Source organism: Cnephaeus nilssonii (genome assembly GCF_951640355.1).
Source record: "Cnephaeus nilssonii genome assembly, chromosome: 7".
Lineage (NCBI taxonomy): Eukaryota > Metazoa > Chordata > Mammalia > Chiroptera > Vespertilionidae > Cnephaeus > Cnephaeus nilssonii.
This window is the reverse complement of record NC_137078.1, coordinates 48,995,847-49,022,645: the sequence shown is the minus strand read 5'-3', so window position 1 is coordinate 49,022,645 and position 26,799 is coordinate 48,995,847. Positions and strand designations below refer to the sequence as shown.

The 26,799-nt window shown below is 41.3% G+C and overlaps 1 protein-coding gene across 4 annotated transcripts in view; it reads left to right on the top strand.

The window, feature by feature from the left end:
• The first annotated feature begins 1,213 nt into the window (after window positions 1-1,213).
• Window positions 1,214-26,799, top strand: part of ST6GALNAC3 (ST6 N-acetylgalactosaminide alpha-2,6-sialyltransferase 3) — a 506,749-nt gene continuing 481,163 nt past the window's right edge. For all 4 annotated transcript variants that reach the window (XM_079776114.1, XM_079776112.1, XM_079776113.1 and 1 more), the window contains exon 1: window positions 1,214-1,333. In XM_079776114.1, coding sequence (XP_079632240.1) covers window positions 1,316-1,333 — 18 coding nt within the window. In that variant the 5' untranslated portion in view covers window positions 1,214-1,315. The remainder of the gene's footprint in view (window positions 1,334-26,799) is intronic.

Genomic DNA, 26,799 nt, shown 5'->3' with positions numbered 1-26,799 from the left:
GCCTCTCTGGATTTCCAAGTCTAACAGGAACATTTAGATGTAATCTTGTTACTGAAGTTGCAACTAAGTTAAATCAAATTCTAAACTTATAGCAGGAGGAATTAGCCAAATTCCTATATATGCTCCCAAGTGTCTCAGTTGGTTGAGCATGGCCCTATGCACGGAAAGGTTGCTTGTTCGATTCCCCATCAGGGCACATTCTTGGGTTGCAGGTTTGATCCCCAGTCGGGGAACCTATGAAGGCAATGGATTTCCTTGGGTGAGGATTAAAAAAAAAAAAAAAAAAGAAAGAATATATGCATGACACATAGACACAAACAGCAGTGTGTTGACCAGGGGGAAGGGGGTGGGGTGGGGGCTGGGGCTAGGTGGAGGTGGGCAAAAGGGGGGGGTAAAATGGGGATGTCTGTAATAATGCCAACAATAAAAATAAAGCTAAAAAAATAAACTTGTTGCAGGGAAGAGTAATGTCTTGTCTATGCATGTGCACACACACACACAATTTATATACATATATAATCAATGTATATATAAGAATGTTCTATTTACTGTATATTTATGTTTACACACATTTTCATAAACACACAAGCTTAAAGTACGAAAGAGAAATACATTATATATACATACGTATGTACACATATATGTACATGTGCATGTGTGTACATAAAATATATGGTGTAAGATTCATGGCATCTTTGGTTAATAGGTATTTCTGCTCTTATTAATGGCAAATTATTAATTTTAGGTAAGCCCATCACAGAGTTTTTAAGCAGAGTGAAGGCCTTACTAAATAGCCCAGGGAGAATTTCCTTTGCTACTTTTGAAGAATCCTTAGATGGTGCCTGTAGAGGGGCGATTCCAAGCCCATTTAACTTTTTAAAAAGTATGAAATGTCTGCAAGGAGTTTTCTTGATCTGTTAGAGGAGACCGATTCAAGGAGAGGAAAAGACCGCTCTCCTCTCTCCCCAGCCTGCTGCTGGCTTTGTATAAGTTGAACGACAGAACATTTACAGAAATAAAAGAGAAAAGGAAAAAGTAGCAAGCACCAAAGGGCAGCCGTGGCGCCTGGGACGGCACGTGACTCGGGGGGCGGGGCCTCGCGGGCAGCCAGCCAGTGGACTGGACCGGGGGCGGGGCCGAGGCCCGGGGGGCGGGGCCTGTGCCCGCGCAGCTCGCACTGAGGTCCCCTTATTTGGATCTGCGGGAATGTGGGCTGGAGCGGTCCTGCCGCGGTACCAGCTTCCAGCGTGTCGCCAAGACTGCCCCTGACTCAGGCGCGCCCACTGCTCGGTGGCAGGAGGGTCGGCAGAGCGTCATGGCCTGCATCCTGAAGGTAACGACTCGGGTCTGTGGCTCCCATGCGTGGTTGGTCAGCCCCTTGCTGCTGAGAGGCACGGAGTCAGCCGCGGTCCCACTGCATCCTCATCTCAGTTGTCTTTTCCTGGCACCGATCTTCTTTTTGTTCCTTTGGCAAATGCATATGGAGGGAGATTCTGAAGCATGCAGTTTGCACAGCCTCTCTTCCCACCATTCTTGTCTGCTCGTGCCTGCATCGAAGGAGCTGCAGACTGTTGGCTCCTGGGGAAAGCAGGGCTGCCTGCGGAATAATGGGGATGGCAGGGAGGGGAGGGGTGTTCCCGCGGGTCCTGTGGCTCTGTTGCCTGAGGCCTTTCAGGGGCCACGGAGAGAGGAGAGACTGTGTATGGTTATTGGTGGTGAGGGGTATAGCACTTTGAATGGAGGTGAGAGTGAGCAGAGGGGTGTACTACTGAGCAGTTGATCGTGTGAAGACAGAAACTTCTGAGTTTTTTACAGGAATGAGTTTTCTATGAGATCTGTTAACTCCAGGTGTCATTAGCTCTATTTTGGAAAAGTTCATAGCTGGATGTATTTATTAGTCGAGAATTTCGGACCCTCCCTTTGCTCTTGAATTTGAACAAACAAAATGATTTGATTCCCTGTCAGAGTCCTCCGCTCAGCCACCCCTTCTTTGTTGAGTTTTCTTTCTCCAAGTCTGGGTTCTTAGCCTGGACTGAGCATCTTTCTGGGTTCACAGCCTTGGGGCATCAGGTGGGAGTATTTGGTGTGATACACGCACTTGAGAACTTTTCATCCCACAGGAATAGGGTTTGTTTGTTTTTTTCCTGCACTACTGTTTTTACCGTACCTACTCTGACTCCTGAATGCATGAATCAAAAACTTTCACAGCATGGCCCAGCCAGTGTTGCTCAGTGATTGAGCGTTGACCCATGAACCAGGAGGTCAAGGTTGGATTCCCTGGCAGGGTACATGCCCAGGTTTCGGGCTTCATCCCTGGGTTTCGGGCTTCATCCCCGGTTTCGGGCTTCATCCCCAGTGTGGCACGCACATGCAGACGGCAGTTGATTAGTGATTCCCTCTCATCATTGATATTTCTCCCTCTCTCCCTCTCCCTTTCTCTGTGAAATCAATAAAAATATATTTAACACACACACACACACACACACACACACTCACAGCATGAAGGTTTTATGGGCTTGAATGGCGAATGCAAAGGTGTATTTGTTCCAAACTTGGGGGAACTGTATGTGACAGAGGAGAACACCAGAAAACAACTTATTTTTTAAATTGTGTTATTGTGAAATGTCCTTTGTTTCTCTGTAGGATGATATGAAGCCATCCACTGCGCTGATAGTTACTTCTTCCAACATGCCTTAGTGTTAAGGATGCAAATTAGAGACTAACCTAGTAGAGTTTGTTTCCATTTGACTTAGAGTAAAGGAGATCAGATATTTCCTGTGACTTTTCTGAGCTTCCTGTTTGGTTTTGGAACATTTTCTGGTACACAACAAATAGTTGCAAGATCAAGAGGAAATAATACATCAGTATTACAATATGGGATTTTTACCTTGAAGACTTAACACAAGGACTGAACTATGAATATGAATCACCTCTAGTGTTTCTTGTACTATTAACTGAAAGGGAAATTGAGGAGCATGCCATTTATTGCTGGCTGTCTTCTTTCCTTTTGGCTTTCCCCTCCCTATCTTATACGTTTTCCAAACAGTTTTAGTACACATCCAAGCTACACATGAATCTGATCTGACCTTCCTAGCACCTAACACTGACCTCAGAATTTGGGGCATATCTGAGTCCTCCTTACATGTTCTCCTCTGAAACTAATCTGGTATGCATACAGGTAACCTGCAAAGAGCTTTGGACTCAGAAAGACCTTGGTCTGAATGTAAGCTCTGCCAATTGCTACCTGGGTGATCTTAGACAAGTTGTTTAAATGTCTTTGAGTCTCAGTTTCCACAATATAAGATTGAAGTAATAGCATGGATTCCACAAGATTGCTGTGGGGATGAAATAAAATTGGGTATGAAAAATACTTCATGCACAGGCATTTAAAACATATGTGTGTTTTTTAAATTGATTTTTTTAGTGAGAGGGGAAGGGAGAGGGAGAAACATCAATGAGAGAGAAACATCAATCTACTGCCTCCTGTACACCCCCTACTGGGGATTGACCCCATAACCTGGGCATGTGCCCTGACTGGGAATCCAACTGGTGACCTCTTGGTGCATGGGACCAGGCTCAACCTCTGAGCCATACCAGCTGGGTGGTACAGACATTTGATATGTGCCAATTTTTCCTGACATAATAATAACCACAGTTTAACATATAACTTTTATTCTGATACCAAACCCTGCAAGGGTGACTATCATTGTTTAAAACCCCATTTTACAGATGAGGAAGCCAAGGCCCCTGGGTCTAAGAGATTTGCCCAAGGCAGCAGAGTTAAGGATAGAGTAGCCTGGAGTTAGAACCAAATCTGCCAACATTCCTTATACTTTAATTCTGTTCCCTAATACTATTCAGAGTCCTTATTACCTTTGAGAAACAAAGTACCTTTGTGCGATGATGGTCTAGAGCAGCGATTTTCAACCTTTTTCATCTCATGGCACACATAAACTAATTACTAAAATTCTGCAGTACACCAAAACATCTATTTTTTGCCAATCTGACCCCAAAAGGCTATAATTTTGATTCATTCACACCCGCTATTGTTGTGTTGGCTGTTGTCATTTTTTAACTTGACAATCTAAGGGAAAAGAGGTCAGCACCCTGACTGAATAGTCAGGTATTGCATGTTTTAAAAATTCTTGCGGCACACCGTGTACCGTGGCACACCTGTTGAAAATCACTGGTCTAGGTGGGCTACGGCGGGCCTTTTTCCCCGTTGTCTTTGGAAGGCCATGTTTGCTGGAGTGGAGAGTCTGGAGACCTGGATTCAATGTAAGCTTGCTCTCCTATGTGTTACGGGGCGACCCGCAAGAGACGACCACCAGAGACAGAAGATCAAAATGTATGAGTGTTATAGCAAATTTATACTCGGAAACCACAAGAGGGAGTTAGGACAGTTACAATGACAACCCAAAGGTTACAAAAGCTATTTCAGCCATTTCCAAGGAACTCAGGGCCCAGGTGCAACGCCTGGGCACGCTTGGCCGGAGCATGACCCACTACCTCCCTCCAAACTCTAACCGACCCATTGTTCGGTGAGCTACTCCACCTCCCTCTGTCCCAAGGCATCCTGCCTCCAGGCAACGGAGGAGCTGTGCAAGGTTTGCAGCCCAGAACATTCCCTACTGGTCTTTACGGTGAATCAAATCGTTGATTCAGATCCCTCCCCTCCTTCTCCGGGGACTCGCGGGCAATGGGTGTGGAGGACCACGAGCTCCGCAGCCTGCATCCCTCATGCCTCTTCACCCAGACTAGGTCGCCAGGAGCACACACAGGTGGGCTGTCCGGTCCGGTGGGTGGGCTTCCTGGTGCGCTGCCCTGACGATGCGCCTTGCAGCTGCTGTACTGCTCTGGAGCGCCTGCAAAGACTTGAGGAACTTCTATTAGATAACACAGCTAGCCCTTCCTCCCTTAGCCGCGGGAGGAGAGGTGGCGGACGGCCAAACATGATTTCAAAAGGAGTCAATCCTTTTACATATGGGGTGCAGCGAGCCCTGAGTAGGGCAAAGGGGCGGAGACTTACCCAGTTCTCGCCAGTCTCTAATTTTAGTTCAGTTAGGGTGTCCTTAAGTGTCCGATTCATTCTCTCTACCTGACCAGAACTCTGAGGTCTATAAACACAAAAATGCAATTTCTATGTGGCCTTACGGGCCTTAACTAAAGATTGGGTTACCTTAGCCATGAACGCCGGACCATTGTCGGACCCCGTGAATAAAGGTAGGCCAAACGGGGGGAGAATTTCAGAGAGGAGTTTCTTAACTACTACCTGTGCTGTTCCAGCCCTGGTCGGGTATGCCTGTGGCCAACCGGAGAAAGTGTCCACAAATACTAGGAGATATCAGTGTCCTCCCGATCCACTGGGCAATTCAGTAAAGTCGTCTTCCCAGTGTTCACCAGGGCGTGAACCTTGAAACCGGGTTCCTGGCGGGGCAGTTATCGGAGGTCCTGGGTTCACTTGTGCGCAGATCTGTCATCTCCTGGCTATAGCCTCTTCCTCGGGGGTGTTCCTGGGGTTGGGCTCCAGATTCTGAGTAGGTATGGCTGCCAGCACCTCTAGGGGCCCTACGGGTCTTTTTGCAGTCTTCTTTAGCCGTTTGTCCGCAAATTGGTTGCCCTTCGTCACAGGGGAATTGTCCTTTTGATGCCCTTTGCAGTGGATGACTGCAACTTCTTTAGGGCCCCAAATGGCTGAAAGAAGGTTTAGTATCTCTGGAGCATTTTTAATATCCTTCCCCCCATAACATATGTATGATTTTTATAGTCACTGCAACTTGGAACCTCAATTTGCTCAGGTTGTAGAATGCAGATAATTATCATAACTGCCTGAGAGGGTTTTGTGACAGTAAAATAATGGACTATTTTCTTATTTATTTATTTATTTATTTATTTATTTATAAATGAAACAATTCCCCCATATCCTTGTCCTTTGACTTGGTGTTGGCATCATAAGATGTCTAAGCCATTGACTCCATTCTCAAGTGGCTTATAGTATAGTAAGGGGCAAGGAAATGTAAATGAATATTCTGTTACAATGTGAAGAATCACATAGGTCTGTGGAAGGCATAATGGAAGCATGGGGGGAGAGAGCAGAGATCTCTCACTGGGTGACTGAGACAGGCTTCTTACTTAAGATACTGGAGCTGGTTTTGAAGAGCAAATAGTATTGACTGGGATGGAGCTTGCATTTTAGAAAGATAACTCTTGAGGCAGTGTCACTTTTATTCTGTGGACAAAAGCAAATCTTCTCAACAGATTTTTGAGGTAGATTTTATTATCCATTTTCACATATGAGAAAACTGAAATACCGAGAAGTTGATTAAAGTCTCATTACTGCCTACACAATAGTGACCCTAACAGTGAGAACCTCTGACTAGCTGAGAGGAGAAGCCCATGCCGTGGCAGCTAGTGGTGATCTTTGGGGGCATCTAGAATTATCTCATCAAGGTATTGCGCATGCGAAGGCCTGTTCTGCCCAGGCATAGAGCTGGCTGTCAGAATAGAATGATGATTACCTCAATAATCATGGAATTGTGGAATTCATACTCACTCCACATGGCATGGGCTTTAAGGTCAGAAACATGTGGATTTTAATTATAGCTCCACCATTTACTAATTGCATAACCACAAGTAACTTTCTTGATTTCATTGCCTGTGTTTCTGCAGTGCGGGTCATCATGCATCAACAGGTTATTCTAGGAATTAGAAGAGAATATCTGCATGTTAGTAAGGATAGGCTAGTTATACTGCAGTAAAAAGTCTTACTAGGTTCATTTCTTGACATGCTCCTGTTTAGGTAGCTCTCCTGGCTAACTGCCATTGTGAAAAATCAAGTCAAAGACCGGTTTCTTTCCATGGGGTGTTTTGAACGTCTTTGAAATTCGATGGACAAGAGAAATATTTAATTTGTATCTATTTGATTACTAGTGAAGTAAAACTTTTATATTAGCCTTTTTTTCTTTTGTAAGTTACAGACAATTTAAAATGTTATATACTAAAACCCATTTAGATTTTCTTCTATGATTTCTACCTTCGATCAGCAATACTTTTTGAGTGTATTATCTTATAAACCTTTTATATTTAGCAAATATTTGGTGAGTTGTATTTAGTTATTTTTCTATTCAACACTGAAGTGGACACTGAGTGGACAAATGGGCACAAGACAATTGTGAGTCATTTATTTCTTGGAGAAGATTACAGTTTTGCCAGGTTGATGAGACTTAAGAGCATGAAGTAGTTAGACAATAACACAATAGGTGCATGACTAAGTTACTGGTATCTTCTCTACCAGATACCTGCCCTTGTATAACATTTATCTTGATTGATGGAAAATGGATGAATGTTCATGTCAAGTTATGAACTTTGTGTCTTCTCAGTTACTCTTCCTTCCCCTGACCCAGACTTAATTCTTCATCATGTGGCATCAATTCTATCTCAAGACATCTCTCAAATCTGCCCATTACTTTCTATCCTTACTCCCTCTGCCTCATCTAGAGCCTAGTATTTGATCTTTTGAAATAGCCTCCTTTCTTTCAGACTCTTCACAATCTTGCCCATTTTCCACATCATTCTCAGAGTATTGTGCTAAAGTGTACTGCCGATCAAACCATTTGTAGGCTTAAATGCTTGTCTTGGCTCCCCAACTACTATGGGATAAACCCAACTATTTAGCTTGGCATTCAAGAGCCTTCAGAATCTGGCCCTGTCCAATAAGTGGCCTCACCACCTACTACTTACCCATGGTCCAGACACTTATCTAAACTTATCCCAAGTTGGTACATGTAGCACCTCCTTTCATGGCCCTGTGCCTTTGCAGCATAGTATAGGAATTGAGAGCCTGGGCTCTGATGTCAGACCACACTGTTCCAGTATAGTGAGATCTGTAAGCCTCAGTTTCCACATCTGTGAAATGGGAGAAAAAAATAGTGCCTACTTCTTAAGGTTATGAGGATTAAAAGAGCTAATTTCTGTGGAATAGAACCTGGATATAATTAGTCCTTGGTAATATTTATCTATGAGTTGTTATTATATATGAGGTTTTCTCTACAGGAAATTCCCTTTCTATCACTTTCTTCCACTGACAGAAATTCTACTAATCTTTCAACTCTTATTTCAGTGTCACATCTGCATTCAAACCTTCCCCTGCTTCAGCAGGCTTCCTCTGTGCTCTCATGGCCCTAGTTTTTATCTCTGTAGCAACAGGTATTACCCTGTACTGCCAACTAGCTGGTTACAAGCCAGCGCTTTTGTTTGACTATAACTCATAGAGGGCAGGAGCCTGCAGTAGGTCAATGATCAGATAGTGTTTACTAAGTGTCAGTAAATGAGTACTGTTCTTGCCCTAAGTAAGATAACAGACTCAATGGAAAGGCAAATAAACTAGTATGCAAAGTATGCAAAGTATTTTGAAAGGTATACCTAGTGGAATGGGAGTATATGGGTTGGGGAAGTGGTGTTGAGTCTTGAGGCAGAAAAGACCTTGTCTTATTCAGCTTGTTATCAATAGGAACTAGCCTGGCTCTCAGTAAAGTGTTTCCTAAATGTTTGTTGAATGAATGCATGGTGTTGTGAATTTTTATAAAAACGCTGATTATGGACATGGAATGAATCTGTCCTCCTTTGTAAACAGCTGGATCCTTCATGAAGATAGCATGGATTTTTCACTCTAACATATAGCAAGTCTAGAGTTTATGAATTAATTTGCTCCTTAAGATCCTTCTCAGTTTGTTTCTTGTAGATCTGTTACTGCTTCTCAAAAAAATCTGAGGCCAGTTTGAAACCTAGAGAGATGGGGACAAGAGAACTGGACTGGAAGGAAGAAAGAAGGAAAGTTATAGAAGTGGCTTATCTTTTTGTTATGATCATTTTGGTTCCCCCAGTGAATGGAAACAAAAAAGCAAAAACAGAAAACAACAACAACAACAAAACACAAAACCAACACCCACAAACACAGTTTGTGGTTCTCAAACTGGGAGTCTCAAAGCCTTTGGAAATACATAGTATGGCTTCACTGAGGCTGGGGAGCGCCGGAGACTCACAGGTACACAGGTTATACCTCAGAAACTCTACGGTAACCCCAGCAAGTAGAACAGACAAGGCACTTTGCCTAATGAGTCTCTTATGACATTGCTTCCTGCTGTCCAAGAAATGCTAAAGTCTCACTACCTGCCCAGACTAATTTCCAGTCTCACGGTGACTGAACATATGTCTTTGCAACTTCCACGAGCACATTTTGGGGAATGGGTTCTTGTGTAGAAGCAATGCTCTTTGGATGAATTTATAACAACAGCAAGGATAATAGTTACTATTTACTGAAACCTAGAATGTTCAGGCTGGGTCCTGTGCCAAGTGCTTCACATGCATCATCTCATGTAAACTTTTATTACAAGTGAAGATACTGAGGTTCAGAGAAGGCGAGTAACTTGTCCCAGGTCCTGTGGTTAGCCAGTGGTGAAGGTGGGCTTTACCCCAGGTCTGTGTGGTTATGTTCTGTCTTCAGTGCCAAAGAAGTGATTGTAGGAGCTTTGAGTTTATTTCACCATCTTCTACCCAGGCAATTCTCAGTCTAGACAGCTTCCTAACGCCAGCCTGGTGGAGATCACTTTTAGCTGTGCTGTTTTTATTTGTTCCTTTCTCAGAGTTTCCTTTGTGACAGAGGAACTAGAGGAAATAGAGGGGCCACAAAGACTGGGGAGATAAGAAGGTTCTAATTCTGCCTCTAACACTGAATAACCCTTTGACCCTGGGTAAGTCACATGTACACTGTCCCCCCTCCCCTCCTTGCCTGAAAAACTCTCATGTCTCTTTGGGGAGTGAAGGAGAGGGGTGGTATAGACTTGGGTTTACCCTTACCTGTAGGGCTTCTTCAAAGCTCTGGGAAGAGGCCCTGACATTTTTGTATTTATATTTAGAATTTTATATTTATTTTCTTTAAGAGACCCACAAGTTATATAAGCTTCAGACTCTCCAGCCTGGATCCCCCCCCTGGGGTGTTGTTGGAGTCCGAAGAAGATAATGTTATTGATGCACTTTATATGGCAGAATGCACTGTACACACATGGCAAAACTATTATTAATCCTATCTAATAAAGAGGGAATATGCTAATTGACCGTCACACCCCCAACAAAGATGGCGCCCACAGCCAATAAGGAGGGAATATGCTAATTGACTGCCACGCCCTCAAAGATGGTGGTGCCCACAGCCACAAGATGGCGACGCCCAGTCCCCTCAGCCCCGCCGGGGCAGCAGGCATGCGGCACGGCCGGGCCCATCCCCAGGCGGGTCCAGCTGCTCTGCGCGCCTGCCTCTGGAATCTCCCAGTCTCCTTAGCCCCCCAGCCACCCAGGGCCGGCCCAAGGTGCAGGCCAGCCGAGGCTTGCGCTGCCGGCAGTGGCAGCAGCAGAGATGTGATGGGGGCATTGCCTTCCCCTGATCGCCGGGTTGCCTTCTACCCCTGAGGGCTCCCAGACTGTGAGAGGGGGCAGGCCGGGCTGAGGGCCCCCCCCCCCTCCAGTGCATGAATTTTCATGCACCGGGCCTCTAGTATTGTTAATAATCAGATAGCAGCTTGAATCCAGGAAGCTATCTTGGGGGCTGGTGGGAGAAAGAAGAGGGAGCCTGCAACCTTTTCAGTGGATGGTGGGAGAGTTATGAAATCTCCTCCCCAGGAGGAAGAGGTCTATCTCTTTACCCATACTTGCGCCTGAGAGCTGGGAGTTGGACGAGTTGTTTTCTGTTTCTTGGCTTCAGGGAAAAGTGGAGGACGGCATTTTTCTAATTGGAGAGGGTAGATTTACAAGTGCTACCTGGATCCCATTACGGAAAGCGGCAATTCGCTCCTGATTATTAAAAGGCTCATTATTCAGTTTATGGATTATCCAGATCCTGTCTGTTCCTGGTCATTCTGATGTACACCCTGTATGCATTTTACTGCCAATTATCACCTCCACCGAAGCTGGGAAGAGAGAGGAGCTGACCCCCAAATTGGTTCATTCCTCTCCTTGTTAGCAGCTCTGTCAAGGTTCGTTAGCAGGAAGTAGTTCTGGGAAATGGCTTAAAGGAGGTGAAGGGATTATCTGTGCCTTCACTGTTCTCTCCTCAGCTCAGGGATTGAGAGTGGGTCCTGGTTCTGATTTAAATTGGATTTAGAGTCACTAAATCAGAGAGACTGTGGCCTAGGGCCGTGGTCAGTAAACTGCGGCTCGAGAGCCACATGCAGCTCGAGAGCCACATGCGGCTCGAGAGCCACATGCGGCTCTTTGGCCCCTTGAGTGTGGCTCTTCCACAAAATACCATGGCCTGGGCGAGTCTATTTTGAAGAAGTGGTGGTAGAAAAAGTTTAAGTTTAAAAAATTTGGCTCTCAAAAGAAATTTCAACCGTTGTACTGTTGATATTTGGCTCTGTTGACTAATGAGTTTGCCGACCACTGGCCTAGGGTATCCACAGCAGTGTCAGGGTAGGTAACAGTCTCAGAGGGACCCTCTGCCCCCACACCCCATATCTCCAGGCCTGTCTCTCATTTCCTGTGTCATGTGGCGGGGTGGGAGCTCACAACATCTGGTACTAGGGAGAGTTGGGGAAAGTTAACTCATAAAGAGATTGTTCAGGGGCCAGGAAAAGGGAGATCCTTGTACATGAATCATTTAGTGCTTGTGTGTAAAAAACAATGTGTCTCTGCATATGCATAGTGAATGTAAATATATAAATAGAAATATTCACCTACATCCATTCAATCCAGTAATATTTTCTCATATTTGAAAACTCTTGCATGTAAAATCCTTTTCCAGAAGGGACTTGTCTAACTCCAAAGGCTGTTTTGTTTCCTAGTGAATTTATTAGCTGTGCATTCACCGGACACAAAGGAAAAACTTCTTGGTCGGTTATGAAAACTGAATTTGCACCTTCCTTCGAGAAGATCATGATCATAGGGAATTGGAAGTAAAATGTGTATGTCCTGTGTTGGGAATGAGCTATGATGTAGGATTTAAATGTGCACACCGAGCTCATCTTAGATTTTATGGCTGAAGTGAGCAAGGGACTGCCCTGGAACCATGTCCCACCTTGGGACAAGTGGCCCCATCCCTGTGGAAAGCAGGGCCACCATTCCTTGGGGCCGAGAGCTTGGTGTTCTCGGCCCCAACAATGCACTGACCTCTAAAGAAAGAGAAGTGAAAGTCTATTTGTGAAGGGTTTGCCTTATCAATCAGGGAAAATGGGCACCAGAGAAGAAAGAAGGCTGCTCTCTGGGACATGGGCAGTGAGAGGCCTGTGGGGTGCAGAGGTCAGAGCTGGACCGATTCTGATTCCAGCTTTGTGCTGGATATGAGTAAGGAGAATCATACCTTTATTTAATGCTCTGTAGCAGTGCTATCTAGTAGGACTATCACGCAGGCCACTTAGGCATTTTTACATTTTCTAAGAGCCACAATAAAAAAGCAAGCAAAAAGAAACGGGCAGAATTTAATTAATGTATTTTATTGAATCCAGTATATCCAAAACATTTTCATTTCAACATGTTATTCATGTAAAAATGGTTAATGAAATATTTATATTCTTTTTTCATAAATCTTCAAAATCTGGTGTATATTTTGCCATGATAGCATATCTCAATTTGGGTGCTAAATTTTTACTGGAAATACTTGATCTGTATTTGGAGTTTATAAAATGTATAGTCGAAAAAGTAGATTCACATTTCCAAGTTGCTCTTAGGATGCTTAGAAGTATTCCAGGAGTTAAATTAAGTATCAGTCTTTATTTATTTATTTATTTTTAAAATATATTTTATTGATTTTTTTACAGAGAGGAAGAGAGAGGGATAGAGAGTTAGAAACATCGATGAGAGAGAAACATCGATCAGCTGCCTCTTGCACACCCCCTACTGGGGATGTGCCCGCAACCAAGGTACATGCCCTTGACCGGAATCGAATCTGGGACCTTTCAGTCCGAAGGCCAACGCTCTATCCACTGAGCCAAACCGGTTTTGGCAAGTATCAGTCTTTAAATGTAAGCAAAGTAAAATAAAATGAAACAAAAAATGTGGTTCCTCAGTCACACCGGCCATATTTCAAGGGCTCAGCAGCTGCAGGTGGGTAGTGGCTGCTGAATTGGGCAGCATGTTCATCAGCATTCATCCTCACCATCAGAAGGGACCAATGAACTTGGAGAGCAATGCAAGGGGGTTGGGAAAAGGATTGTCTACTGGCTAAGGAACGGAACGGGAGGACACCTTTGTTGGTCAGACTCTTGGCAGCCAAAGGGAAGCAAATGATGAGCAACTAATAAGTACTGCATCCGGGGACACATTGGAGCCTTTGATGACCCCATGAAATTTCTCCTGAAAATGCAGTCCCAGGTTTTTCCAGATTCTGAGCCCGTTTGGCCCCCCAGATGTTGAGCAGCTGTGAATTCTCCCCAGGGCGTGCTGCTTTGGTCTCAGTGTGGTAGTGTGAACTCCTGGAGGTTTTGAGGTCGGAGAGAGACTTTATCCACTTTTATGGGAGTCATTCCTTTGCTCCAGGGGGGCTGTCACATATGGCAGCAATTCAGACAGAATAAACCATATGTCTTCTTTTAAGTCAAGAGAGTAAGGTGATGGGAGTTCCTTTGTACAGTTGGCTTATTTTTTTACTGCTTGTTTGGGTGTATGTGAATTCAGCGATATGTTAATAGATGTCCAATGGTGCTTAGAGCAAATCCACTTGTAAATTAGCAGCTCTGTTTTGCTTACACTTCTGAGTTGTATTCCTGCCTTGCTCTACTTCATCTTCCTGGATCATATACATTAGCATTTTTTCATGAGATGAACATTTCATTATAATAACGACAGTCTTCCAGATATTTTACAGATATTTATTAACTCACAACATTTCAGGATGAGCCTTATTACTTTCACCTGACAGATAAGGAAACTGGTTCATATACTTAACTGCTTTCTAATGCAAGAGCATTGTGGGATTCCATACCTCTGCTGCCTGTTTATTTATAGTCCGTGATTAAGAATGGGTTTTGCATTTTTAAATGGTTGAAAAAAATCAAAAGAAGAATGAGATTTCATGACATGCGAAAATATATGAAATTCAAATATCAGTGTCCACAAAAAAGGTTTTATTGTAATACAGAGTACTTATGCATTTCCTGTTGTCTATGTCTGCATCCATGCCACAGTGGCAGAGTTCGGAAGTGCACAGGTGGACTGTATGGTCCACAAAGCCTTAAATATTTTTTGTTTTTAATTTTTTACTGAATTTATTGGGGTGACATTAGTTAGTAAAATTGTTGCCTGACCGGCATGGCTCAGTGGTTGAACGTCGACCTATGAACCAGGAGGTCACAGTTCGATTCCCGGTCAGGGCACATGCCTGGGTTTTGGGCTGGCTCCCAGTTGGAGCATGCAGGAGGCAGCGATTCAATGATTCTCTCTCATCATTTAGTTTCTCTCTCTCTCTCTCTCTCTCTCTCTCTCTCTCTCTCTCTCTGTCTCCCCCTCTCTCTCCCTCCCCCTTCCTCTCTGAAATCAATAAAAATATATTTTAAAAAAGAATTTGCATGTATAACAGGCTCCCAGGTGACTGTGGCCCACACTCTAAGTAGCCCTGCTACATTTCATTCTGCTCAAAAGTTGTTGAGTTATGGAAGGCTTCATTTACACCCATACATTCCCCAACAGCATTGACTAAAAATTTAAGTCAACTTAGAAATTTAAGTCAAGTGCATTCTAACTGGCTCTTTAAGCATTGCAATTGTTTGATTTCTGCCTCCACTGTTTTTCATTGAAGCCCAAGCTTTCTGATGTCATGGGGCTCCAGGCACCACGAACATTGAAACGCACGTGCCTCTGTGCCCAGCAGTAAGGGTTGGGGCAGAAATGAACCTCTCCTCAGTGGCATCCCTCATGCACTTCTGGAAACTCTTTTTTTCCCCCAAATCAGTTTCAAAACCAGTTTATGATGGTTTATAAACCAGGAAATTGGTTCCTGCTGATTGTATGTCAAACCCTTTCTTGTTCCATCGTCCCAGTTTCTTTGCTGGCTAACAACAAGGAGACGGCTTCCGCAGTCAGGTTGTACTGGCTTTGGTCACAAAAGTGACTGCGTCAGTGCTCCAGTTTACTTTCTTAATTATTGGCTTAGGCAGTCAGATGTTTAAAAAGTCATTATTTAAGGATTAGGAATGGGGAGAGCAAAGATTGGTGAAAGGTGATAGCTTTTTTTTTTTTTTTTTCATGTTGATGATTCATAGTCTTGTTTGGGATTTTAATAAACAACAAAAAGGATTGGAAACCGCTGGCATAAAGAAGAAAGTAAGTGTCTGAAGTTTTCCCCTTTGCTCTCTCCCAGCACTCTGTTTCTATGCCTTCATTTATTGTCCAGCCCATTTTTTCTGATTCCCCCCTTTCATCTCTGGCCTCTGGGCCTCTCCCCAATATAGGTGCTCTGGGGATCATTAGCTAGTCGGTCTAAAAAATCATAATCTACGCCCTCTAGAAGGGAAGCATTATGGAACCCTATCGCCGAGTAGAGAAAGCCCTCTTGCAGAGACCCAGGATAGAAGCCATTTCATTAGAGATTCATAGAAACTCAATTCCATGCCTCGTATAAAATTATTGGCATGATGTTCATGACAGCCCATCGATGCCATCCCGCACACCTTGGCCACGATGGCCTGGAGGCTGACTTTACCATCACCTGTGCTTTCTCTTTTATTGCTGACCTTCTCGACATTGTCATTCTTTCCTTCCTTTCTTCCCATTTCTAGGAGAACATTTATTCCCCAGAAGCTTGCAAGTATCCGAACCACTGCCACCTTGTGCCTGCCGCCTTATTTATTGTTCCTCTGGTTCTTTCAGTTGGGTGTAGGAGGATTTATCAGTCCTACCTGGTTTGTATCACTTAATCATTTGTTCCCTGGCTCGTTTAATGTTTCTTTAATTTCACCATGCTCTTTAGCCCTGGCAACCTGGCTGATGGCTTGAGTTGAGCCAAGATTTCTGCATGTGACTTCTAACTTGTCAGTAAGGTAAAGTTTGTTTTCTTCTCACCCACAGTTGACCCCAGCTATTGAAACCTAATTTAAGAAATGACAGCCAAACTATAAATCACTCTAAATTTCTGTATTAGAACAATTGAAATTCTCTATATAGTTTTCTAGATTTGTATGGGGCAGCCAGAGTGATCTTTTAAGAAGTAAATGGGTTAAAGGGGTCTCTGTTTGACTTTTTTCTCTCTTATCGTCAGCAAATTGAGACTTTTGAAGGGGAGTTCATTATTAAGTACTTGGAGAGAATCTAGGTATTATAGGTGAGAGGATGGGGAGAGGGAATGAAGGGAATTAAATGAAGATTTAATTTCGTTTTAAGGGAAATTAGGGTTATATGAATAATATTATAACTGTAGCTTACATTTACCCAGTGCTTATAGGTATTGTGTTGGGGCTTTATATTTTTGTATTATCATTTAATCCTTACAAGCTCATAATAGTATGAAGCAGATACTATTATAAATTCCCACATAGGTGAGGAAATATAGGCTTCTTTAAGTAACCTCTCTAAGGATGTACAACTATCAAAGGAGGGGGAAGGACTTGAATGCAGAAGTTTAGCCAAAGTAAAATACACGTAATAGAATATATTCCTATAGTAACACACAGGCAAACCTATTTGTAACTTGACCAAAATAATAACTTTTATGATAAAATAACATTAGTAAACATTTTCTTGGCACTAACTTTATGGAGGTACTACTAGTATCTTTAAGATATACACATGATTTCCTTTAATATTAAACAATTATATTAGAAAAATGCTATTACTCTCATATCTATTTCACCTGTGAGAAAACTCTGAGGCATAAGAAAACTCAAGTTCTTTGCCCAAGGTCCCATGGTTAGTGAGCAGAAAATTTGTGTGGTAATGTTATTTTTATAAATATTATTGTTAGTCAATAACATTCACTATATGCAGTAAAGCCTAGGCACTATTTTTAGCACTTTACACTTAATTAACTAATTTAATCCCTATTTTCCAGATAAGGAAACTGAGTCAGAGAGTGGTTCAAGTCAGCAAACTATTTTTAGGAGTGATGAGATTCGAACCCAGGCAGTTTGGCTCTGCATCTGTGTATGTAACAAATGTGCACATGGCCACAACACCCCCGCCCCCTGTTTTTTTTTTTTTTTTTTTCCATTGTGCTGGTTTACCTCCTAGTGCAGCTAATCACTTAGGACTATTGAAATCTTTTTCAATTGAAATCAACCCACTTCAAGGAGCTTGTGGAAATAAAAAAAGATTGCTTGATTTTTGATTTGAGATAAACTGAATTTGAAAAACCTTTGAGGTTTCATTTTTGTTATTTATTTGTTTGTTATGCCTTTGAGGACTTTTGAATCAGACCACGCTGAGTAGGACTCACTTGGGTCTTCAGACCTGGTGAAGTTACCGTCCTTGTGGACCTGGCATTGGTATTTGAGCGTGAGCACATCATTCTGTCTGGGTGGGGAATGCCAGGCAGTGTTCCCTCTCGACAGCTCTCCCTGCTCTGCCCATCGTTGCCTGTCCCCCTGGCTAACGCCACGGGGCCGCCAGAGCGATCTTTTAAGAAGTAAGTCAGGTTATGGCAGTTCCATGACTAAACCTTTGGGTGGCCGGTGGCTTTCCTTTTCACCTGGGACAAACTGCAAACTCCTTTCCGTGGGTCACAGTGCTCATGACCTTGCTCATGCTTACTCTTGGGGGATCACCTCCTACACCTCAGTCCCCTGCTCATTGTTATTCCATCCACTTCCTGGACCATGTCAAGTCCGTTCTTGCTTTAGAGACGCAGGGCTGTTTGTTTTCCTGCCTGCCAAACCCTGCTCCCAGGTTCTTTTTGAGGCTCTCTCTCCCCGTCTTTCACGTCCCAAATTAAAATTCATTGCCGTGGGCAGGCCTTTGCTGCTTCAGCCAATGAAATAAAACTCTTCCTGATGTCTTCTATTATGGTTCCCTGTTTATTGTGTGTGTAGCACTTTCCTAATATATGAATTTTTGCGTATTTGTTTGCTTATCTGCCAGTGCAAAGACTGAGAAGAGGGGACCACTATTATTTTGTTTATCACTATGTACCTAGCATCTAGCACAGGACAGTCGACAAACAAATGAATGATTCAGTGAATTCATTTCAGGCAAGAAGAATAGCGTGTGCAAATATATGGTGGCATGAAGCAACAGGTTATTTTGTAAGCCCCTGTCAGTTTGTATTGTTAAGGAAGAAATGATCAGCTTATCAAAGTTAAGAGCTTCGAAGTTAAGGGTTTAAACCAGTCACAGCCTGTATGTAGCACCGGGGAGTCTAACTTAGTTCTGACTGACTCCAAAATCGATGCTCTTATCCAGCTCTGCCTTAGACATAACACTATGCTATAGTCAGGGAATGCTAGGTAGGAACAGAGGAGAGGTCTCTTTTTATATAGACCTTAAATAAAAACATCTCTGGGGTCATGAGCTGAAGCCTACTATTTTGTCTTGGGGTCTTTTCTCTTGTTAGAGATATACTTTGTTTTGCCTAATAGATTTTTTTGTTAAGGGGTACAAACATCAGTCTTTTGTAAACTCAATCAAAGTTAAATAAGGAAGTTCCTGTTTAAAGAACCTTGTTGCTAATCCCTTGGTAAAGTAAAGAATTATTCTGTAATTGGATATTAATGCCTTAATTATTCTCTTTCACAATTTGCCTTTTGAAAAATAATAATGGCAAAGGGTTTATTTTGTGCATTTTTTATGGGATTTTCTAATCTGGTCCTCACAACAACCCTGCAAGATGGATGCTATTATCGTGACCTTTTCACAGAGGAGGACACTGAGATGCATAGAGACCAGATGAAGGGCTGGCTTCATGGCCTGCGACATGTGTGATCACAGGGCCCGATGCTTAGATGGGCTCCACGCTTGATTTAATGTTCTGCAGTTGCTGTCTACAAATTGTACATAATTTTGAACCAAGGGTTCCGCATTTTTGTTTTGCATGGGGTCTTGCAGTTATGTGGCTGGCCCTGCCCCAGGGAGTTGTCCAAGGTCACTCAGTGGTGTGAGGCAGAGTCAGGATTCCAGCCCAGACTGCCTGGCCTTAAGCTTCCGCTCGTTCATTTATGTTCTTTGGCTTCCCATATCCCATATTCTTAAAGCAAGTTCCCTCCACCTTCTTTCTCTTTGGGCCTATCTTTAACAACAGGTGGTTTGATTCATCTTGTTGAATTCCTTGGAATTTAGCTTTACTTGTTGGGCCGAGTGTCTGATACATGCAATTTCCCAGTTAGGTTTTGTAAGGGAGCAGTAGGGAAGATTTGAAGTTATGGCAAGAATTGCACATCCTTACCATAGTGAACAATCATAGCCTGAAAACCAATGAGAATGAAGTAACATACTTGTCCTCTACAGGTCTACCGGGGAAAAAGGAAAAGGGAGCCCCAAAGCAGATGAAAGGAAGACAGTCCCTCCAGCCTGTTTATCTGCATGTGGTGCTCTGTGGACTGGTGACACTTAATTACCACATACAGTTTCATGGACTGTTTTATGAGAAGCTGCTTTTTAGCCTTTCGTGGATTGCTGTAAAGGGGATTGTAGAAACATAGGAGAAGGTTTTAACACGTTGGCAAAAAAATCGTCCCTCGTGGCCTATCTTGGGCTAGAACCTGAGACTGCCTTGAGTTCTTTCTCAGCATTTCCCAAGACTTTTCTGTGAGGAGGCAGAGACCAGAGCTCAGGTTGGAAGGAGTTAAAGGCATAAATGTAGCCATCACAGGACACCGGGCTCTGACAGAGGTGGGCAGGGGTCCCAGGAAGGCTGATATTTTCCAGGGGTCCCAGGAAAGCTGCTATTTCAAGAGGAGTCTAGGAAGCTTAGGGGAATTATCCAGGTGGAGAAGCGAGAGTGTCTTAGAAGAGAAAGAGTCCTTGGCGGAGGGAGCAATGAGAACAAAAGCATGGAGCTGAGGGGATCGGGCTGAATGAACCACAACTATTTGGCCCTGGCTGAAGTGTTGGAGATGATATGGGAGAGGTAGATGGTGACCAGATACTGCTGATGAATGTTAGAGTGTAGATTTATAGCCCCAAATTAGGGGCGATGATGGTAATAGGTAACACTTCTTTTATTGAGGGTTTCTTCATAAGTTATAAATATCCATGTGGTCTCTGGCCACACGTACACCTGTAAGAGTGACACGATGTGCACACCCAGGGTCATCGATGAGTACATGAGACAAATGGGGACTCTGGAGCCAGTCGGGGTCCTCATTCTGTCATTTAGGACACTGGCATCTGGGGGCAGGTAGCAGTCATTTTGAACCTTTGTTCTCCTTGTTTCTAAACGAGGCTGAATAATCACATCTCCTCCACTCTTGGTTCTCAGGAACAATATGAAGTAAGACTATATACTTACGTTTATTGTTTAAATTGTCTCTAGTGTAAGAAATTGTATTTATTATTTTATATATTTTTTTTCATCATTCATGGCAACTTTATATATCATTTCCAAGTTGGAGTGGTGGAGGCAGACTGGTTAATTAGTTGCCTTTTAGGAAGACGGGGGAATTCGCGACCAGAAAGGGAGGCAGGGAGGCTGGGGAGGATAACAGTTTTCTCCAGGCAGCCTTCTAGTGAGGTGTGATTGGACACATCACTTACCTCTCTGAGCTTCAGTTTCTCCTAGAAAATGAAGACAGTCTGGCCTGTGTAGCTCAGTGGTTGAGTGTCGACCTATAAACCAGGAGGTTATGGTTCGATTCCCAGTCAGGTCGATCCCCAGTGTGGGGCGAGCAGGAGGCAGCTGATCAATGAGTCTCTCTCATCATTGATGTTTCTGTCTCTCTCACTCCCTCTGAAATCAATAAAAAATTAATATTAAAAAAAAAACACACAAAAAGAAAATGAAGTCAAAACTTACTTATAAAAACTACCATGAAGGAGTTTTAATGAGATATTTGATGTAAAGTGTGTGGCACATAGAAACTGTTCAATAAATAACTGTTATTGTTTTATTTATTTTTTTTAAAGAAAGGAGTTAGTGTGCCAGTGTTGAGTTAAGGGGAGTGAGGCCAAGAGCGTAAGAGATGTTTATAGAGTTTCCACCCTCTCCTCTCCTCTCCTCCTCACTGTCATCCTGCTGCCCCCATCTCCAGCCACTTTCTGCCCTCAGAGCTGAATGGAATTGGATGTCTTATAAACGTGGTGCTGCCTTTGCCATACGGCCCCCAGACATGCCCTTCTAACACTCTGGCAAATGAATCCAAACACCAGTAGCGAGGGGTGTTAGTTGAACTTTCTAACTTTTCATCCCCTCCTCTGAGGAGGGTGCCAACTCGGACTGGTGAACTCATTCAGGAGATTGGAGGGGCCCGAGCCCCTGGTGGAGGGCTTGGTCACCGGGGTGACGTTTACCTATGCAGATGACAAAGGGGCCCACGCTGCCACTGAGTCCTGCGCACGTGTATCAAGTGATGGGGGAGGTGGAAAGAAGTAATTTTCTCTTAAAATGAGGTAGATGCGGTGTTAACTTCCTTTGACTGGCAGTTAGTTTTCTGTTTTCAGGGAAGCAGGAGGAAGATTAAACTTTAATTTTTGCCTGTAAATACTCAGTTCGTGAACCTGGCAAGCCTCTGAAGAATAAAACAGTCCTGGCGCCAGACTTTTGGGCTTCTTGTCTTTTCAGCAGCTTATTGCATTTATTTTACTGCTTTGGGGGATTAGAAAATAGTCTCTGAAGGCTATTTCTTAAATGACTTGGAATATTAATGCAGAAAACTTGCTGTTGGACAATACAGTGAATACTGTAGCTTTGTCTCTCATGGGCTAATGGGTCTTTCACTCCCTAAAGTCTTTTTCTTTTTTTTAACCTTTTCTTTATTGTGAAAGATAACACATATTAAGAAAATTCGTAAGACAATGAAGTAGGCCTGTGGTTTATTATAGAGTGAATATGTTTGTGCTTGTGACCGATACTGAGGGGAAGACAGAACATGGCCTGTGTCCCAGCAGCACTCCTACTTCTTCCCAGTCCTCACCTGTCACCCCCCCCGCCCCCCTCCAAGGAGACGCTAATCTTGACTTTATAAAGAAAAGCAAAGAAGTTATTACTACAGGTTTTGTCATCTAAACTTTAGTGTTATATTGTTAAACACTTTTATTTTGTATCTGTTTGGAATTTCATATAGATGGAGTCATACAGTCAAGTTCTGCTTTTTTTTTTTAAAACCAATACTTCATTTGTGAGGTTCATGCTTGTGGTGGTATGTAGCTATCATTTATTTATTTTACTTGCTGTATTATCTGAATATGCCACAATTTAGTTAACTTCTTGACCATTGATGGATGTTTATAGTTTTTAACTATTTTAAATCATGATGTTATGGACATTCTTGCACATGTGTCTTGAGCTCATAGCATTCATTTCTATTGGTTGTGTGCCCGGGAGTGGAATTGCTAGGGCATAAAATATATATCTTTGGCTTTAGTGATGTTAAAGGATTTTTTTAAAAGTACAGTTATTACTCTCATACAAGAATAAAATGAACAACTGTCAAAGGTTTCATTGAACTCATTAATGAAGGAACAAAAAAGGTATTACAACTAGTTTGAAGAATAAAAGACCCATTCATATACTATAGGCAACAAGGAATGCTGAAATGAATTTATGAGCAGATGCAAAATGAATCTATCCACAAGGCTATAATAATTCACCAACACCATTAATTTGCATTTCTGTGGACAAGAAGCATTTGTATTATTATCAGTTTTTCTACAATTTAAACAGTTGTAGACTAGCTCAAAGACAAGGAAAGAAAGGCAGGATAACATGGAAGTGTGCACGGGACTGGATACCCAGTACTCTTTCTTCCCTATTCGGAGTCTTTCATGATTTTTCCTGGCAGTTGATAATTCCAAATTGCCTTCCCAGGTGATAGTTTCAGAGTAGTCCCTCACTAGCAGTGCACCAGAGTTCCTGCTATTCCATATCCTGGACTGCAGTTGGTATTGTCAGAATGTTAATCTTGGCTAATTTGGGTAGGTATTCAGTGGTATCTTTTTGCGGTTTTAATTTGCGTATTGTGATTCAGAATGAGGTCGAGTATCTTTTCAGATGTTTGTTGGCTATTTGACTCTTGTATGAACTGCCTGTTGTAGTCATTCTCCCATTTTTAAAAATTTGGGGTTTTTTTTAACATGTTTTTTTCCTGTTCATTGGTAGGAAGTCTTCATATATGTATTCTATATATTCTCTATATATTCTCTATATGTTATGTATTTTCCAATTAATTATATGTGTTGCAGAGATCATCTCCCACACTTTGGCTTGCCTCTCCATTCTTTTACTGTGTCTTTTGATGGGCACATTAATTTTAAAACAGCCCAGTTTATTATTTTTTTATTTTATAGTTAATGATTTTTAAAATCTCTCCTAAAGAAGTCTTTCACTACACTGATTTCTCAAAAATAGTAACTTCTAGAAACAATATTATTCTGCATTTTAAATTTAGACCTAAAAACCATTTAGATTTTTCTGTATGACTTAAACTATCTATCTCCCCACCCCCATTATGGTAACCAATTTTCCTGGCACCAATCATTAAAAAGACTTCCTTTTACTCTGCTTGGTAGTAGTATGTTTGTCAAACACCAAGTGTTCATATATGTTTGGGACAGTTTCTGGGCTTTTTGTTAAATTCCACAGATTTGTTTGACTATTTTTACAGGAGCACCACACTGTAGAGTTTTTATAAGTTTTATAGTAAGTCTTTATTTCTGGGAGAGCTGTCCCTTCCACCATGTTATACCTCTTTAAGACTCTTTTCGCCCTTTATATTTGCTTTTGAATTTTAGAATTATCTCATCAATTTCACAAAAATTGTGAAATTTTATTTATGGTTTTTAGGACTGTATTAAATCCCTAGAAATGTCATTCCTAGGTATTTATCCAAGAGAAATGAAAACATGTGTCCCCAAAGACACATGTACATTAATATTTATAGCACTTTATTCATAACTGCTCCATACTAGAAAGAACAATATTTTTATATAATGTAAAACTACTAAGCAATGAAAAGGAATGAATCATTGAAACACTCAACACCATGGATGAATCTCAAAAACATTACATTGAGCAAAAGAAGCCAGACATGAAAGAATACATACTATGTGATTTCATAACAACCACAGCTACTCAGTGTTGATAAATTTCAAATCAGAGGTTGAGTAGAGTAGGGGGTGAAGGAAATTGGGGTGGTGAACTGCATAGAGGCATATGAGTACTTATTTGGGTAGTGATTATAGAGGTCATCAAACCATAACCTAAAAATGTATATGTTTGATGGTATTTTGGTTATGTTTCCCCCTTTTTTTTAAAGACTCCATTAACTCTAAAGATCTGTTTGGGAAGAACTAACATGCATGTTTACAAATTAAATATTTTATATTTAATTTTATATCTATAAATATTTTATATAGCTCTAAGTATTATTGCCTTTAAATTCTCTCAGAAATATTTTGTTTTCTATCTAAAGATCTTTCACATATTTTTAAGAATTATTCTTAGGCTTATTTGTAGATATTCATGAGTATTTTTTATGTTATTACCGGTATGAAAGTGACTTTTTAAAATTTTATTTTTTTTCTAACTGGTATATCAACACATAGTTCATGTTTGTTTATTTTTTTTTTTCTCTCCAGCATTCTTGCTAAACTCATTATTTGTCATTTATCTGTAAACTTTTTTTTGGATTTTTATATCCTTCAACATATCTGCTAAAAATGAACCTTTTATTTCTTCTTTTCTAATTATTTTATTTTTTATATCTTTTTCTTATCTGACTGTGCAGTCTAGGACCTTTAATTAATGAGATGCTGATTCTAAAGAGAAAGCCATCAACATTTCATCAATATGTGTTAGGTTGGTAGTGTTTTTTAAAGACATATTTTAAAAGGTATTTTAATCTTATTTTGCTAAGAGTTTTTAATAATCAATGGATATTGAATTTTATTAAAGTTATTATTGCACATATTAAAATTATTATGTTTTTTCTTCTTAATCCTATTAACATAGTGAATAACAGTTTTTAAAAATGTTAACAATGGGTTTCTGGAATAAGCCTGGTTGGTCAAGATAGATTAATCTTTTTACATTTTGCGGTAGTATTTGGTTTGCTTATATTTGGTTTAGGCTTTTTATTTAGGCTTTGTACCTCAATATTCATGAGCGAAACAGACCTGAATTTTTCGTTCTCACAAAGTCCATCTCAGGTTTTGGTTATCAAGGTTAAGCTTAAAGTGATTAGGAAATGTTTTCTCTTTTTCTGTTCTCTGGAGATCTTGAGTATGATCAGCATTGTTTCTTTTTTAAATTCCTGGTAGAATTTCCTGGTGGAGCTTTCAGGTTCTGGTGTTTTCTTTGTGCTAAGTTCTTTTTGTTTGTTTTGTTTTTGTTTGTTTTTTAAAGATATGTTTTTATTGACTTCAGAGAGAGGAAGGGAGAGAGAGAGAGATAGAAACATCAGTGATGGGAGAGAATCATCCATCTGCTGCCTCCTGCATGCCCCCCACTGGGGATGGAGCCTGCAACCTGGGCATGTTCCCTGACCAGGAGCTGAAGAGTGACCTCCTGGTTCATAGGTCGACACTCAACCACTGAACCACACTGGCCAGGCTGCGCTAAGGTTTTAAGTAATGCATTATACTTTTTAAATAGCTTAAGACTTCAGTTTTCAGATTTAAAAAGTTTTTGGGTTTTGTTTATTTATTTATTTATTTTTGTATGTCAGATTTGTTGAGGTAGTTTTCTAGAATTTTGCCTCTTATCTAAATTTGCAAAGTTATTGGCATAAATTTGTCCATAATATCTTCTTATCTATTTAATACCTGGATGATCTATAGGATGTCCTCTATTTTATTATTCTTTTCAACATGTCTCTGGGTTGATCTTCTGCATTGTATGTTTGTTTTTCTTCATTTATTTCTGGTCTTTGTCCATTTCCTTTCTTCTACTTTATTTGGGTTAATTTGTTGATTTTTAAAGATGATTTCTTGAAATGGATGCTGATTCTCAGCTTCAGTTCTATTGTAATATAATAAATTTCCCTTTAAGTACTGTTTTTGTTGCATCCCACACTTATATAAAATTATTCTATTATTCAGTTGAGTATTTATTTGCAAAGATATATGCACCCTTATGTTCATTACAGTACTATTATTCATGGTGGCCAAAATATGGAAACAACCAAAGTGTCCTTCCATAAAGGATTGGACAAAGAAGATGTCCAACATCTGTACATATATACAATGGAATACTACTCAGTCATAGGAAAAGATGAAATACTGCCATTTGCGACAACATATATGAACCTTAAGAATATTATGCTATACAAAATAAGTCAGAAAAAGCTAAGAACCATATGATTTCACTCATATGTGGGGTATAAAATTGAAATTCATGGACACAGACAACAGTATGGTGGTTACCAGCAGGAAATGGGGTGGGGAGGATAATAAAAGGTAAAAGGAGCTAAACATATGGTGATGGAATATGATGTGACTTTGAGAGTGGGAACACAATGCAGTATACAGATCATGTATCATAGAAATCTACACTTGAAAACTATGTAATCTTATTAACCAATGTCACCCCAATAAATTTAATTAAAAATTGTTTTCTAAGTAAAAAAAAAAAAGAGTATTTTCTAATTTTTACTGGAGATTTTCTAGCATCATTTTGTTGATTTTTTTTAGCTCTATTGCATTGTGAATAAAAAACAGATTCTGATTTCAGTACTTAAA